Source organism: Nematostella vectensis, chromosome 12, assembly GCF_932526225.1.
Source record: "Nematostella vectensis chromosome 12, jaNemVect1.1, whole genome shotgun sequence".
In the NCBI taxonomy this organism is placed as follows: Eukaryota; Metazoa; Cnidaria; class Anthozoa; order Actiniaria; family Edwardsiidae; genus Nematostella; species Nematostella vectensis.
The window spans coordinates 8293745-8309592 of NC_064045.1; the positions used below are offsets into that span (position 1 = coordinate 8293745).

Genomic DNA, 15848 nt, shown 5'->3' on the forward strand with positions numbered 1-15848 from the left:
ACCTAGGTTTGTGAATTATGATAACGCCCGCAACTAGAGATGGTCGCAGGCACCTTTAAAGCAGACGTGTACATAGGTCTAAATAAACCATCTATATATGTTCATTGCTCGCTTGTCCAAGGTTTTTACGGCGCCTACTAGTGTACCTCGGTTTTTGAACACATAACAACAACGCCCACTTTACTCTCGTGGCGGGACGGCGGTATTGGGAGAAGTAGAGGGTGATGATGTGCTTACTAGTGTACCTCGGTTTGTGAACACATAACAACGCCCACTTTACTCTCGTGGCGGGACGGCGGTATTGGGAGAAGTAGAGGGTGATGATGTGCTTACTAGTGTACCTCGGTTTGTGAACACATAACAACGCCCACTTTACTCTCGTGGCGGGACGGCGGTATTGGGAGAAGTAGAGGGTGATGATGTGCTTACTAGTGTACTAAGGTAGTAGAACACTTGATCACCACAGTTAGAGACAATGTTATGCCCCTAATATAGTCGAGTATTTTCAAAAAGCACATACTAGTGCAAACAGTCTCGAGTTCCGTTGTGCCTGCTGGTCATAGGCACAGAGAGGACGCATAAATACAGTGCAAGCCTCGGGTTCAATTAAATCGATTGCAAATACCAGCGGAATCATGATGTATTCACAGGTTTTTGCTTTGTTTTATTCCAAGTTCCAGAGGATTCTCGCTGGTATGCGCACGAAATTTGCATCAAGTCGAGGCTTATACTGTATTTATGCATCCTTAGTCTGTAAGTCCAGCGGTCATAGTGGAACTAGAAATTGGGCTATTCCTAGAGTTGAAAACTCAATGAGAACATATGATCACAGCACTGCATTTTATTGGTACATACGCACATGTGGACTGCTTCTGTGATCTTCTGTCCCTTCGTATGCAAGGTTATGCTGCTGATCGCTTTTTCCCTTATTATTGGCTGCTTTAGATCTTGAGAGTTTCAGAGGGGCGGATGCTAGTGCCCAGACCCTAGTGAATGCGCTTCAAGTACTTGAGGTTCTAGCCCCAGTCATACCCGACAAACTACAGGAGATGGTGAGCCTTGAAGTGACCTTTTGCTTCATCTGTTACTGCTTCTCATTATTTGCGGCAAAGACAGTCATCGTTCAGTTGCTTACACTTGCTTTTAGTCACACGGGTACCCTGTGCCATTTGTTTACGAGTCACAACTCAAGTACTGGAGGTTCTAGCTTCAGTCATGCCCCGAACTGACCTTTTGCTTAAATCAACTGCTTGTCATTATTTGCTATAAAGACAATCACCGTTCAGGACTCTAGATCCTATTTTCACTATTTCGTTATTTTCGTTTTCGTCCAGAGGAAGGCGTCATACATTCTTTGCTATATTGACACTCCGTAGATCCGAGTTATGTGACGATATATATTTTTTATTTTAATATTTAAACCTTTCATCATTTTTGTGAAATACAATTTTCCCTGTTTTATTTGTTACTTTAAAAATAGAAATTAGTTGTTTTAGTTGTAGGGTTGAAATTCACCGTGATTATAGCAGGTTGATTTTACTACTGGGATGAATATCTCATTTGCATAGGGTTTCACAGCCTACGAAACCACGCTCCATGCAAGTAGGATCGCAGGCTAAGAGTGCCTCTTCCATTCTGTTCTATTACCCTTATAATTATCAACTCAATGCCCCTTTTATCCCCACTTTTGAGATCATCCTTGTCTCAATTGTCAAATGACCCCTTGTTCCAGGCGGTGTCGCGGCTACCAATGCTAATCCAGTCTCTCCAGCACCCATACTGTGCCGTGCGCCACATGGCAGCACGATGCCTAGGCGTCCTCAGCACTGTGGCCACCCACCCCTCCCTGCTTGCTATAGTTGAAAGGGTCATCCCCCTGCTTGGCAGTGGAGATAGCGCGGTGAAGAGACAGGGAGCCATTGAGGCCATATCGCGTATCCTTTACAAAACGTATTTATATTCACGAGATAAAACACTGGGTTTTCCCCTTAAGTTAAAGTCAATATAAACTTTCATTAGAAGCCGACAGAAAGGCTTAGAAACAACCTTTCAGATTCCGGTAGACGATTTGTAATTGTTTGGAATGCGAATTTTCTACAGAGCTTGGAAGATGTACATTTACGTTCGAGGCCAGCGCCAAAAAGTGACAGATCAATTGAGTAGATCGAGTGTACATATTTACCTTTATCCTCCGTCAAATATAACATATTTCCATTAATTTGCTCTCTACCTCTTCCCAAAATGGATATTGGCTAGCTGAGATATGTTATCATGCGCTCACAAAATGTAAACTGCCAGTATTAGTCAGTCAGTACGATCACATAGCGGGTAGACCGCTCTCCAGGCGGCTGGAAATAAGCACGGTACCTAGTAATAGGAGATGGGACGATTAGTCGGATATGATTTCCCACCCAGGCCATGCAGACTTCAGAGCGGCACGCCTCTGTTCACAGACATAACTGTATAGGGATTCTGCAATCCTGCTGGTAGTCGACTCTGACAAATATTCGTCTTTAAGAAGACTTCTTGAGGGCAGACTCTAGTCTTTTTAAGACGAAAATTTTGCAGAGTCGACTTTCAGTTTTTGGTGAACCTTATTTATACTCTGGCTAACGAACACGACTACGCTGCAACCTGCGTGTTGGTACTTCCTTGACATCCGTGCTCGATCAGACGTTATTGAACGCATGCAACTGGGCATTGTCCCTTATGTGGTGCTACTTGTGGTGCCCATATTAGGAAGAATGAGCGACCAGACAGAGGACGTGCGTCTCCTAGCAACTAACTGCTTTGCCACACTGATCAGCCTGATGCCTTTGGAGGTGAGTTGGGTTTTGCTGATGAATGTTAGGTGATGATTGGTGTTAAATGACAATTGAGTAGGTTGGTAGATTAATTGGTGTAGGTTGTTAGATGATGATTGGGTAGGTTGGTAGTAGATTAATTTGTGTAGGGTGTTAAATGACAATTGGGTAGGTTGGTAGATTAATTGGTGTGGGGTGATAGATGATGATTGGGTAGGTTGGTAGATTAATTGGTGTAGGGTGTTAGATGATGATTGGGCAGGTTAGTAGACAGTGTTTGTACAAGTCCTTGAAAACCTTGAAAGTGCTTGAATTTTAATATTTAAAAAGTGCTTGAGCACAACTACTCTGTTTCACAGGGGCGTACAACTTACTTTTTCAACCTTGTGTTGATTTTTAGCTTGTGTCTTAGTCTGTTGTTATGTTTTCTTGGTGTTCACTTTCACTTGGTGGAAAGTGAAAATAAAGTAATTGTGTCAATGATTGTCTGTCGAAGCCCTAGTCATACTTTTCGTGGAATTCCATGAATGGAAGACATCTGATAATACCTTTGGATGTGAGACTATTGTTTTGTGGTTATGTTACTTGTAGAAGGGGGTACCTGACCCACCTGACATGCCGGCGTCCCTCGTGGAACAAAAACAGATTGAGCGCACCTTCCTGGAGCAGTTACTAGATAGCAAGAAGCTACAGAACTACACCATTTCTATACCCATCAAGGCGGAGCTACGCAAATACCAACAGGTATTACAGTAAAATGTATTTTCTTTAAAGATATTCAGCCCATATGGCTTGATATATTTAAATTTTTGGGTATGTGATTGTGCTTAGGGCTCCCGTTGATAGCAGATTGCATTAAGGCATCTGAATGTCTGCCTAAATTTAAAAAGGCTATCTAGCTCTCATCTCTGAACCTAAACTTTTACCCGCTCATTCATTCCCTTAGTTTCTCCCTTTGTCGATTCTCTTCTATTTATTCCCTTTCCTACTTTTCCTTCTTTCCCCCTCCTCTTCTGTTCTCTTCTGCTTATCCCTCCTTTTATATTCACTTCTGTTTATATCTCCTTTTCTATTCCGTTCTGTTTATCACTCCTTTACTTTTCCCTTCTGTTTATCCCTCCTTTTCTATTCCGTTCTGTTAATCGTTTCTTTCTATACCCTTCTGTTTATCCCTCCTTTTCTATTCCGTTCTGTTAATCCTTTCCTTTCTATACCCTTCTGTTTATCCCTCCTTTTCTATTCCGTTCTGTTTATCCCTTCCTTTATATACCCTTCTATTTATCCCTCCTTTTCTATTCCGTTCTGTTTATACCTTCTCTTATATACCCTTCTATTCATTACTCCTTTTCTATTCCGTTCTGTTTATCGCTTCCTTTATATACCCTTCTATTTATCCCTCCTTTTCTATTCCGTTCTGTTTATCCCTTCCTTTATATACCCTCCTATTTATCCCTCCTTTTCTATTCCGCTCTGTTTATCCCTTCCTTTATATATCCTCCTATTTATCCCTCCTTTTCTATTCTGATCTTTTTATCCTTTTCTATACCCTTCTATTTATCCCTCTTTTCTATTCCGTTCTGTTTATCCCTTCCTTTATATACCCTTCTGTTTATCCCTCCTTTTCTATTCCGTTCTTACCCCTCCTTTTCTGTTTCCTTCTGTTTATTTATTTTAGGCTTTCCCCAATCTCCATTTTCTTGTTTCTCTTTGAACTCCCGCTCTTTGCACCAAGTTGTGCCATGTTTTGTAAGTCGTTGCCGTTGGCATCCTTTCTGCGTTCTCGTCTCTTTTAGTTGTTATTGGGATAACTGGTGAACCCAATCAACAAAAGAGCGACGTATCGTACCCAATCTTTTTTTCACACATAGTACCTAGAGCATAGGAATACCCAGACTCTGTTGCATATTAGAGATGCCTCAAAGGAGTATTTCCATGTGCCTGGAATATCCTAATTGAACTAAGAAATCACATGCCTTTTTGGTTGGCAAATGCATTTGCTCCGACTTATGGCAGCAGAACCACAACAACAACAAAACAAATAAAGCTTACGAAATCAGCCAGAAAGATTTTTTTATAGCAAATGGCTGATTTTCCTTTGGAAGATTTTATGTTTTCCTCGCTATCATGACGGCCGCAGCCATTTCTGTATTTATTTTGGCGTGTGTTTGCCACTCAAAAAGTCACGTGATTTCTTAGTGCATTTCGCCTATACACCGTTTTCACGATGTTACGCGCGTGCCCAGAATGCCACAGACTGGCGGCCATAGCTAATCCAAAATTATGGGGACAAAGGGGAATTTGACTCTATCGCCAAAACTTTGCAAAAGAAGCACTCTGGCAGCTTTTTCTTTAGCTTCGTCTGTAAACTCCACTTTGTACGCCATTTTGAATCAGCTGTGGCCCGCCAGTCTATGGCATTTTGGATGCGCGCGCAACATCGTGAAAACGGTCTATTGTTACTATTGTTCTAAAACTGGCGAGTGACGAAGTGTTGACTGTTTTGTAGGATGGTGTTAACTGGCTGGCATTTCTTAGCAAGTACAAGCTTCACGGCATTCTGTGCGATGGTATCCTTTACAAACACTAACCGACTCTGGGGCTTTAGTGCCAAAGGCTTTGAAAAAGTTATTGCTGACAAGCGAACAGCCATAGACCAATTCACTTGCAAGTAATAGTAAACCCTTTGAGATTAGAAGAAGTTTCGGATTACTACATTTGCTCGTTTAGACACTGACCCTGAATAGACGTAGCACAAGATCTTGTTTGTTTGTTTGTTTGGTAAACTACAAAGTTCCAAAGCTGGTTGACGAACATTTAGATTATCTCCGCAGCGTGTCAACGATTTGAAATACACCCGTAATCTCTTCTGGAAATAGTTATTCAATATGACACTGATAACGCTACTGTTAGTGTTGTGTTTTTGTTGACCCTTTCTTTCTGTTCTTCCTTTTGTTGTTGTTGTTGCTTTGATGTTTTAATGTTGTTGTTTTTATGTTTCTCATGCCATTGTTGTTGTTGTTCTTGGCTCCATTTATCTTGCCACTGTACTTGCTGTTTTCTGTTGCCATTGTTTATCTGCTCCTGTTGTTGTCCTTTTGTCGTTAATGTTGCTGATGCTGTTATCACCAATCTGTGTCATCCTTGACAACTTGGTGTAGACATGGGACTTGGTAAAACGCTGCAGTCTATCTGTATTATGGCAAGCGATCACCACTATAAACTGCAAAAGTACAAGGTATGTCAAAGAAAAGTTCAAAATCCTCTTCTATCTTACAACTCGAATGCAAGCCTCTCACTCCCCTGCAACCCAGGGTTTACAAGTTAGTAAAATGTATATCCCTCCAAGAAATGCGACACTCAAACTGTAAGTCCCTCTCCTCCCTTGTAATCTACCTCTCCCCCTAAGTAGTGCAAGTTGGTAAGGTTTCTCGTGTGTAACCCTCATTGTTTTCTATCCCTTCAGGAGACTGGGCACGCTGACTGTAAGCCTCTCCCCTCCCTGGTGATCTGTCCGCCGACCCTGACGGGCCACTGGGTATACGAGGTGGAGAAGTTCGTCATCAAGGAGTACCTCAAACCTCTACACTACACAGGGCCTCCCATGGAGAGACAGAGGTGAGTCTGGACGCGAATACAGATGATAGTGCAAACTTCCCATAAACACGGGAACACGGGACCTGCCATACACGCATTGTCACCAGTTTTCTTCTGGAGGGCCGACGGAAACCTCAACCGAAAAGAGATAAAAGAATCTATTAGAATCCTCGCTTAGCGTTCAATTCCAAACGATTTGCAATGAAATAAACAGGGCATAAGGGAGATGAAAATAAACTAGGGGCATCATTTCTAAAGTAGCCAACGTTGTTATAAGAGTTCCTTATGAGAGCTCCTCAATAGATTTTTTTTGGACTTCGTAGTCTGAAGGAAAACGGCTGAAATGTACGATACAAAACGCATTTTTTTGCTTCTATTGAATTCTCGATACAATCCCACTGCCGTCCATTGGTTAAGGTTGTCTGCCGTTGTTGCAAATACACATTTTGGCGCAAAAGACTAAATAGTGGTACAAAAAGATTACTTTCTCTTGCGAGTTTGTAATTGTTTCACTATTGTCTCTTTGTAGATTAAGGAACAAAGTGAAGAATCATAATTTGATTGTGGCATCGTACGATATCGTCAGAAATGACGGCGACTTCTTCAAGTATGTACATTGAATGATATGGCAACATTCCCTCCATGACAACAGCCTTATCTACCTTTTGATTCTTATCTTTCTTCTCCAACGACCACTCCTCTTCCTACTAGGCATCCTTGAATGTACCCGCAACACACACACTCGTCTTTTTGCCTGCACCTTCTACGAATCTCTTCGTCTTCAACTTCCCCTTTTCTTAAATCCTGTTGCCCAGTCTTTGTGGCCTCAGAAATCATTCGGGATTTGACTTGTCATATCAAGTACTCGTGCTTCCTATCTGTGCTCTTTCAGGTCGATACATTGGAATTACTGCATCCTAGACGAAGGTCATATTATCAAGAATGGCAAAACAAAGGTAGGTGTCATCTACACTTCTCTCTTTCCAGCCTCAAAAAAGCCTCCCTCCATATCCCTATCTCTATATATTTCAACAGCAGCATTGTTTTCACTTGCTTAATATTGGTAATCTTTCAGCTGGCGCGTGTAATCAAGCAGCTTCGAGCAAACCACCGACTGATACTTAGTGGCACGCCCATTCAGGTAAACACAGCCTATTAAAGAATGTTGATCAGCCACTCCTTTATTATTGTTTACAATTGACAACTTCAAAATCACCGCCCACGATTGGGGTTTAATACCGTATAAAATAAATGAAAGCATCTCAGTCACATGCTTGAATTAGCCGATGGAAATGGTTTTTTTTAGTGAATCGGTATTGAACGCGAGTGTAAAATGGCGGCGTGATTGGCCTTCTTTAAAACATATCCATTGACACGTGTTTGATATGATCTTAGAACAAAGTGCTTGAGTTGTGGTCGCTAATCAACTTTGTGTTACTGGATACTTGTATAACAATAAGTATTTCCAGGAAATTATAACATCTGTTTGATATGTTCTTAACGTGCTTGAGTTGTGGTCACTGTTGCACTCTTTTTACTGGATACCTTTATATATTATATAACAATACGCATTTCCAGGAAAATGATAACATCTGTTTGGTATGTTCTTAGAACAACGTGCTTGAGTTGTGGTCACTGTTGCACTCTTTTTACTGGATACCTTTTATATTATATAACAATACGCATTTCCAGGAAAATATTGACATGTGTTTGATATGTTCTTAGAACAACGTGCTTGAGTTGTGGTCACTGTTCGACTTCCTAATGCCTGGATTCCTGGGTACGGAGAAGCAGTTCCAAGCGAGGTATGGCAAGCCAATCCTTCAGAGCAGAGACGCCAAGTCCTCTTCCAAGGAACAAGAAGCGGGTAAGCAAATCCCTAAGACACGGAACATTAGTTAGTAGAGAGGGGCCCAAAATTATGTCGAGTACCCCTTTTTTTTTAACTCTTCTTATCTTTATGGAGATTTGATAAGGGTATAAATAGATGCTTTAGTGTGGGTCATTGTGAGGTCTTAAGAACAGAGAGAAGACCACTTGGACCTCTTGGCAGCGGCAGACCCTTGATCCCCCAAGTAGGGGGGGAAACAACTCCAAAGGGGACTTGTGTTTTATTCTACTTTGTTTCTACTGCGTTTAGAGCCGAGAGATACCTATCTAAAGAATTAATTCGGTTATTTCAGGAATAAGTGTATCTATTCAACGAGACACTGAATGCCCAATATATACCCGCCCTACAACCAACATAAACAAGTGCGTAGCCGGGATATGCCTAATAAGAGCTAACCCTTAGCTTTGCGGCTAACGATTTTTGATATAGACTTCCTTGCCTGTTTCTATTTTCTCTCCATGTGGTGTTAGTAAAGTGAATTGTTCCGACCCTTATTTAGGCGCTCTAGCGATGGAGTCCCTTCATCGTCAAGTACTGCCATTCCTGCTGAGACGTCTGAAGGAAGATGTGCTTCAAGACCTCCCGCCCAAGATCATACAAGACTATTACTGCGAGCTAAGCCCACTACAGGTAAAACACGACTTGTAATCTCCAAGATCACTTAAGACTATTACATCGGACTAAGCTCACATCATGCAAAACACCACTTGTAAGCAATCAACCTATCTCCAGTATCACTCTAGACTATTACATCGGGCTAAGCTCACAACAGGCAAAACACCACTTGTAAGCAATCAACCCATCTCCAGTATCACTCAAGACTATTTCACTGCGAGCTAAGACTGCTACAACTAAAGGCTGATTCAGACAGCACCGTTAAGTCGTATGCAACTTGCCTGCAACACTTCTACAACTTGAGGTGTAAAGTGTAAATCAGCCTACGACTCCACTACGATGCTCGATTACGAAAGTCGAGTGTAATTCTGGGCTAAGACATGTCGTAGGCAGGTCGCATACAACTAAATCGTGCCGTTTAAATCAACCTTGAAATGCCTCATATATCCTAGGCATCATATAACACCACATCTAAGTAATTTACCCATTTAATCCAATTTACTCGTATTGAAACATCATTTTTATTGAAAAAGGATTTGTCGTTTGATAGGTCCAACTCTACGAAGATTTCGCCAAATCGCAAGCCAAGAAAGGACTTGAGGAATCTTTCTCTCTGTCTGAAGATGCCGATGACAAAGAAATGGCTTCCAAAAAAGGATCTGCCCATATATTTCAGGTGAAATAGCCAACCACAGAGGCAAAGAAATACTTAAGTGCACAACAGAGCATGATAGAATACGCCTTGTTATTAATTTCCTGTCAATCTACGATTCTCGCATGCAAATTGGTTAAACTTTGTAATAACTTTGTACACTATAGCCTTCAGTATACTGTATATTTGTTTAGATGCTCATATTTGTATGTCATCGTTTGCCAGGCGCTGCAGTACCTTCGCAAAGTGTGTAACCATCCATTACTTGTCCTAACGCCCCAACATCCCGAGCACGACAAGATTATGCAGCAGCTGAAGGAAACCAGGCAATCACTAAAAGACATTCATCACGCCGCCAAACTTGTAGCCCTCAAGTGAGTTCTGGGATATGATGGGTGGATCCGGGGAGGGAGAGGGGGGTGGGGGTGGAAGGATATCCAGCACGTGGCCAAACTTGTAGCCCTCAAGTGAGTTCTGGGATATGATGGGTGGATCCGGGGAAGGAGGGGGGGGGGGGGGGGGGGTGGGGTGGAAGGATATCCAAACTTGTAGCCCTCAAGTGAGTTCTGGGATATGATGGGTGGATCCGGGGAGGGAGGGGGGGGTGGGGGGGGGGGGGTGGAAGGATATCCAAACTTGTAGCCCTCAAGTGAGCAAGTGAGTTCTGGGATATGATGGGTGGATCCGGGGAAGGGGGGGGGGGGGTGGAAGGATATCCAAACTTGTAGTAGGTTTTGGAATATGAGGGGTTGAGAGTTAGAGGGGGCATCCACCATGCCGCCAAACTTGTATCCCTCAAGTGAGGGTTACAAGGGGGTGAATGGGGGGAGAGGGGTGGAAGGATATCCAGCACTTGGCCAAACTTGTAGCCCTCAAGTGAGTTATGTGCTATGAGGGTGTGAATGGGGGGGGGGGAGGGGTTGAAGAATATCCAGCACGCCACCAAAGTTGTAGCCCTCAAGTGAGTTATGTGGTATGAGGAGGTGGAGTGGGGGGGATATGCAGCACGTGGCCAAACTTGCAGTAAGTTATGGAATAGGAGGATATGGGAGAGGGGACATCCACCATGCAGCCAATCATGTAGCCCCTCAAAGGAGTTATGGAATATGTGGGGGTGGAGGTTTGTGGGACATCCACCCAGTGCCAAACTTGTAGCTCTCAAATGAGTTCTAGAATGCGAAAAGGGGGTGGGGAAGAACATCGATATCAGCATATCTGAGTTGTCGCTTTGATCGTGCTAATTGTTTGTATTTTCAAGGCAGATTCCGCCTGTCTTGTTTTGGTTCTGCTGGTACTATTGTTTGTATTTCCCAGGCAGCTTTCGCATGTTTGTTCTGGTTCTGTGGTACTATTGTTTATATTTTCCAGTCAGCTTTCGCATGTTTGTTCTGGTTCTGTGGTACTATTGTTTATTTTTTCCAGGCAGCTCTCGCATGTTTTGTTCTGATTCTGCTGGTACTATTGTTTGTATTTTCCACGCAGCTTTCGCTTCTTTTGTTCTTGCCCTGCTGGTACAATTGGTTGTATTTTCCAGTAAGGTTTCGCCTGTTTTGTTCTGGTTCTGTGGTACTATTGTTTATATTTTCCACGCAGCTTTCGCTTCTTTTGTTTTTGCCCTGCTGGTACAATTGGTTGTATTTTCCAGTAAGGTTACGCCTGTTTTGTTCTAGCTGTGCTGGTTTTATTGTTTTTATTTTCCAGGCTGCTCTTTTGCCTGTTTTGCTCTAGATCTAATGGTCCCATTGATTGTATTTTCATGTCAGTTTTCGCCTGTTTTGTTCTGGATCTGATGGTATCATTGCTTATTTTTTCCAGGCAGCTGTTGCTAGATTGCGGTATCGGGGTGAGCACGTCGTCTACCAGTGACCTGGCGTCAGAGCCTGTTGTTTCTCAGCACCGTGTTTTGCTCTTCTGTCAGCTAAAGAGTATGCTTGACATCGTAGAAAATGACCTATTCAAGTAAGCAAGAGCGCACTTGACGTCATCCGTCCTTCCCCCAACCCCTTTACTTCAGACATTTGTCTTTTTTAAATTCAGCTATATGTGTACATCCACATCGTTATACCTCGCAAAAATGTTAATCATTATTGGCTTTGATGTAAAGAACGACAACGCAATTCATTCTTGCAAGATTGAATTGAAGCATTAAGGCTAGGCTAGACATTACGGATATAGCCAAGTGAGACATGGAAGATTTTGGGACTCTTAAAGTGTCTTTGTCAGCCGTATTTTATCGTCCTAGCATAGCAGAAAAGTACCAAGTGTGAGAAAGGATCCATGAAGGCTGATGCACAGAAGCTCTTGCAATACCATCGATTGATTTTCGATTGAATATGGCTTGAAATTTTATTTTTAGGTTGCTACTTCGATATTTCTTACCATATTTTTCCTCCCATATTGGGTGAAAACAATAACAGACGTGTGCCTGAAAGGGGCTTTTTAACTTCTATCTTTTTGTCATCGGAAGTTGCCATTTACTTTGCTTAGTATTACCTTTGCATGTGTAGGAGTGTTTTATGGCATATCTTGCTGACTTCTGCTTGATATTCTCTACAGAACCAATATGCCTAGTGTGACGTATCTACGATTGGATGGAAGCACGCCAGCGGGCTCACGCCACTCCATCGTTCACAGGTAACGATGAGCGGAGATTCGATCACTATCGATAGTTTTGTTATATCACGTTTAATGATGATCCATTCATTGATATGTTTGTTATATTAGGTTTAATAGTGATCCGTCTATCGGTATGTTTGTTATATCACGTTTATTGATGACCCATTCATTGATATGTTTGTTATATTAGGTTTAATAGTGATCCGAGTATCGATATGTTTGTTATTTCAGGTTTAATAACGACCCATTGATCGATATGTTTGTTAGATTAGGTTTAATAGTGATCCGTCTATCGGTGTGTTTGTTATATCAGGTTTAATAACGACCCGTCTATCGATATGTTTGTTATATCAGGTTTAATAACGACCCGTCTATCGATATGTTTGTTATATCAGGTTTAATAACGACCCGTCTATCGGTTTGTTTGTTATATCAGGTTTAATAACGACCCGTCTATCGGTATGTTTGTTATATCAGGTTTAATAACGACCCGTCTATTGACGTTCTTCTCCTCACCACTCACGTTGGAGGACTGGGGTTGAATCTGACTGGGGCGGACACCGTGATATTCGTGGAGCACGACTGGAACCCAATGAAAGATCTGCAGGTGAGTTAGTACTTCATGTAAGAACCCTGTAAGAACCGGCACTAACCTTAACCCTCACCCTACATGATGTAATGACCTACATGAAGTGCTGACACGCAGACGAGTTATGAAACTCACTCGTGCCCATACTCCTCTGCGCTTCACGTGTAACCTGTCAGTGAAGACAGTCAACTGACAAAACGTTGTCGTTAACCGGCTTAGCGACTACGCGTCAATCCCCATGTAAGCGCCTAGCTGCATATATTAGCCGTAACTTCAGACTTAGAAGCGGCGGCTAACATTTGCAGCTAAGCGCTTCAGTGGTTTACCCATGCTTACATGCGGGCTTGTCGCGAAGCTGGTTGACGACAACGTTTTGTCAATCGACCGTAGACTGTCCAAGAAGAACTCCGGCTTAACGTACGCACACAAAAAGACGAGGGATTCGCAATCTCCTGTGAAAAAAAAACACGTAAGTATAATATTTCTGTATATTTTTATCTCTCCAGGCCATGGACCGCGCCCATAGGATCGGCCAGAAGAAGGTCGTTAACGTGTATCGGCTCGTTACCAAGGGAACGCTCGAGGAGAAAATCATGGGGTAAGCCGAGTCGATCGGCAAACTAATAAACTTCAAACTGCACTTTTCAATGTACTGCGAACACTTACCGACGATTTCCAACTGCTAAAACGCCTTCTGGCTTCCATCATTCAAAATAATTGACATTATTTTTTCATTGGCCAGCACTGAAATGGCTTTATTCCACCTCTCTGTAAGGCGCTGACCAATCAAAAGACCAAATGTCATTCTGTTAATTTGAATGATGGAAGCCAGAAATCTATTTAGCTGTGGTAATTTGTTGACGAGAGTCACGGAGTATTTAAAATGGCTGTATAATGGGAGGACTGTTAAAAAAAATCACCCAACTGGTCGAAGTTTAGCATAAGTACAAAAACAAAAAGTGAGACCGCTCTAAAATATGCTGTAACAGATAAATCGGTTTTCAAGGATCACACTTAAAAATATAACGATAATCCGTTGGACAGATATTGTTATTTTGTTATGCCTAGTGCACACTAGCGACATATCGACATAACGACATGGGCGCGCGCACTCTTATCTTCGACATAACGACATGGACATAATGACATAAGAGAAAAACATGTTTTTTCTTTTATGTCATTATGTCCATGTCGTTATGTCGGGCAAACATAGTGCGCGCGCCCATTTCGTTATGTTGTTATGTTGTTAGTGTGCACTAATTCTATTTTCAAATTATTTTAGTTTTTTGTATTTCTTTCATTATTTGAAAGAATTATGGCTAGTGCACACTAGCAACATAACAACATAACGACATGGGCGCGCGCACTATGTTTAGCCCTACATAACGACATGGACATAATGACATAAAAGAAAAAAACATGTTTTTCTCTTATGTCATTATGTCCATGCCGTTATGTCGAAGATAAGAGTGCGCGCGCCCATGTCGTTATGTCGATATGTCGCTAATGTGCACTAGGCATTAGAGAGATCGCGCTAATAATGATCGCATGGCAGGACTGATGCTTTTTTTGGACAACAATCCTTTTGGATTGATGCGGGCCACCCAAATTCGGGGAAGCTAAAATCTGAACTTGTCCTCAGGTTGCAGAAGTTTAAGCTGACTATCGCAAACACGGTGATCTCTCAGGATAACTCAAGCCTGAGTACCATGGACACGGGTCAGCTATTTGACTTGTTCACCGTGGACAAGGAGGGGAAGAGGGAAGAACAGCACGAAGCACAGGACAACAACAAGAGAAAGATGTCCGTCAAAAATGCCATTGAAGGCATGGGCGAGCTTTGGGACGAGGAACAATACGAAACCGAGTACAACTTGGATAACTTCATCGAGTCGCTGAACTAAAGAATGCCTTTGAAACACAGTGATAGTATTGAGTACAACTTCGATAACTTTATCGAGTCGCTAAACTAAAGAATGCCTTTGAAACACAGTGATAGTATTGAGTACAACTTCGATAACTTCATCGAGTCGCTAAACTAAAGAATGCCTTTGAAACACAGTGATAGTATTGAGTACAACTTCGATAACTTCATCGAGTCGCTAAACTAAAGAATGCCTTTGAAACACAGTGATAGTATTGAGTACAACTTCGATAACTTCATCGAGTCGCTGAACTAAAGAATGCCTTTGAAACACAGTGATAGTATTGAGTACAACTTGGATAACTTCATCGAGTCGCTGAACTAAAGAATGTTTTTGAAACACAGTGATAGTATTGAGTACAACTTCGATAACTTCATCGAGTCGCTAAACTAAAGAATGCCTTTGAAACACAGTGATAGTATTGAGCACAACTTCGATAACTTCATCGAGTCGCTGAACTGAAGAATGCCTTTGAAACACATTGATAGTATTGAATACCACTTGGATAACTTCATCCAGTCACTGAACTGAAGAGTGCCTGCGAAACGCAGTGATACTACAGAATGCAACTTGGATAACTTCATCGAGTCACTGAACTGAAGAATGCCTGCGAAACGCAGTGATACTACAGAATGCAACTTGGAAAACTTAATCGAGTCGCTGGATTGAAGTATTTCTGTCAAACAGCTATACTAAAACAAAAAGAGAGCTGAATACAAAGGTGTCCTCTGGAAATGGTTTTTACACCGAAGAAAAGCCAAAGCGGCGTTTAGTTAAAAAAAAATAGTACTGTTTGCACGGTGCTTACAAATATTGAAAAAGGTAGTATATATTTATATGTTGTTTGGATATTAAATATGAGAACTACAATGTACTCTTGTCTGCTTGGCTGACGGGGGGGGGGGGGGGGGTGCTAGTTGTACTTAACTGATTGCTAGGTTGGCGGGAGAGCGCTTAGTCTAATTGACTGATTATCGGGTTTGTGGTGGATCATTGGATCTGCTTGAAAGAATACTAGATTGGCGGAAATCACGTCTACTTGACTAATAACTGAGTTGACGGGGGAGTGCTTTCCACTTACAGCGCTCTATGAAGCATTTACTTTCTCCTGTGGGGTTGTGGCAATACGTCACTAAATACATTAGAGACCATTCTACGTTGT

At 42.1% G+C, this 15848-nt stretch overlaps 1 protein-coding gene across 2 annotated transcripts in view; it reads left to right on the forward strand.

The window, feature by feature from the left end:
- LOC5509592 (TATA-binding protein-associated factor 172) overlaps window positions 1-15560 on the forward strand; it is a 47340-nt gene extending 31780 nt beyond the window's left edge. The window contains exons 26-44 of one of the 2 annotated variants that reach the window (XM_048719451.1): window positions 946-1052; window positions 1733-1934; window positions 2674-2822; window positions 3396-3548; window positions 5311-5371; window positions 5963-6039; window positions 6268-6419; window positions 6928-7005; window positions 7291-7354; window positions 7474-7539; window positions 8124-8265; window positions 8789-8919; window positions 9455-9580; window positions 9782-9930; window positions 11372-11515; window positions 12113-12190; window positions 12650-12779; window positions 13268-13359; window positions 14404-15560. In XM_048719451.1, coding sequence (XP_048575408.1) covers window positions 946-1052; window positions 1733-1934; window positions 2674-2822; window positions 3396-3548; window positions 5311-5371; window positions 5963-6039; window positions 6268-6419; window positions 6928-7005; window positions 7291-7354; window positions 7474-7539; window positions 8124-8265; window positions 8789-8919; window positions 9455-9580; window positions 9782-9930; window positions 11372-11515; window positions 12113-12190; window positions 12650-12779; window positions 13268-13359; window positions 14404-14665 — 2363 coding nt within the window. In that variant the 3' untranslated portion in view covers window positions 14666-15560. Of the gene's footprint in view, window positions 1-945; window positions 1053-1732; window positions 1935-2673; window positions 2823-3395; window positions 3549-5310; window positions 5372-5962; window positions 6040-6267; window positions 6420-6927; window positions 7006-7290; window positions 7355-7473; window positions 7540-8123; window positions 8266-8788; window positions 8920-9454; window positions 9581-9781; window positions 9931-11371; window positions 11516-12112; window positions 12191-12485; window positions 12589-12649; window positions 12780-13267; window positions 13360-14403 lie in introns of those variants that run through there. The other variant, XM_048719452.1, reaches the window with a different exon arrangement.
- The last annotated feature ends 288 nt before the right edge of the window (window positions 15561-15848 follow it).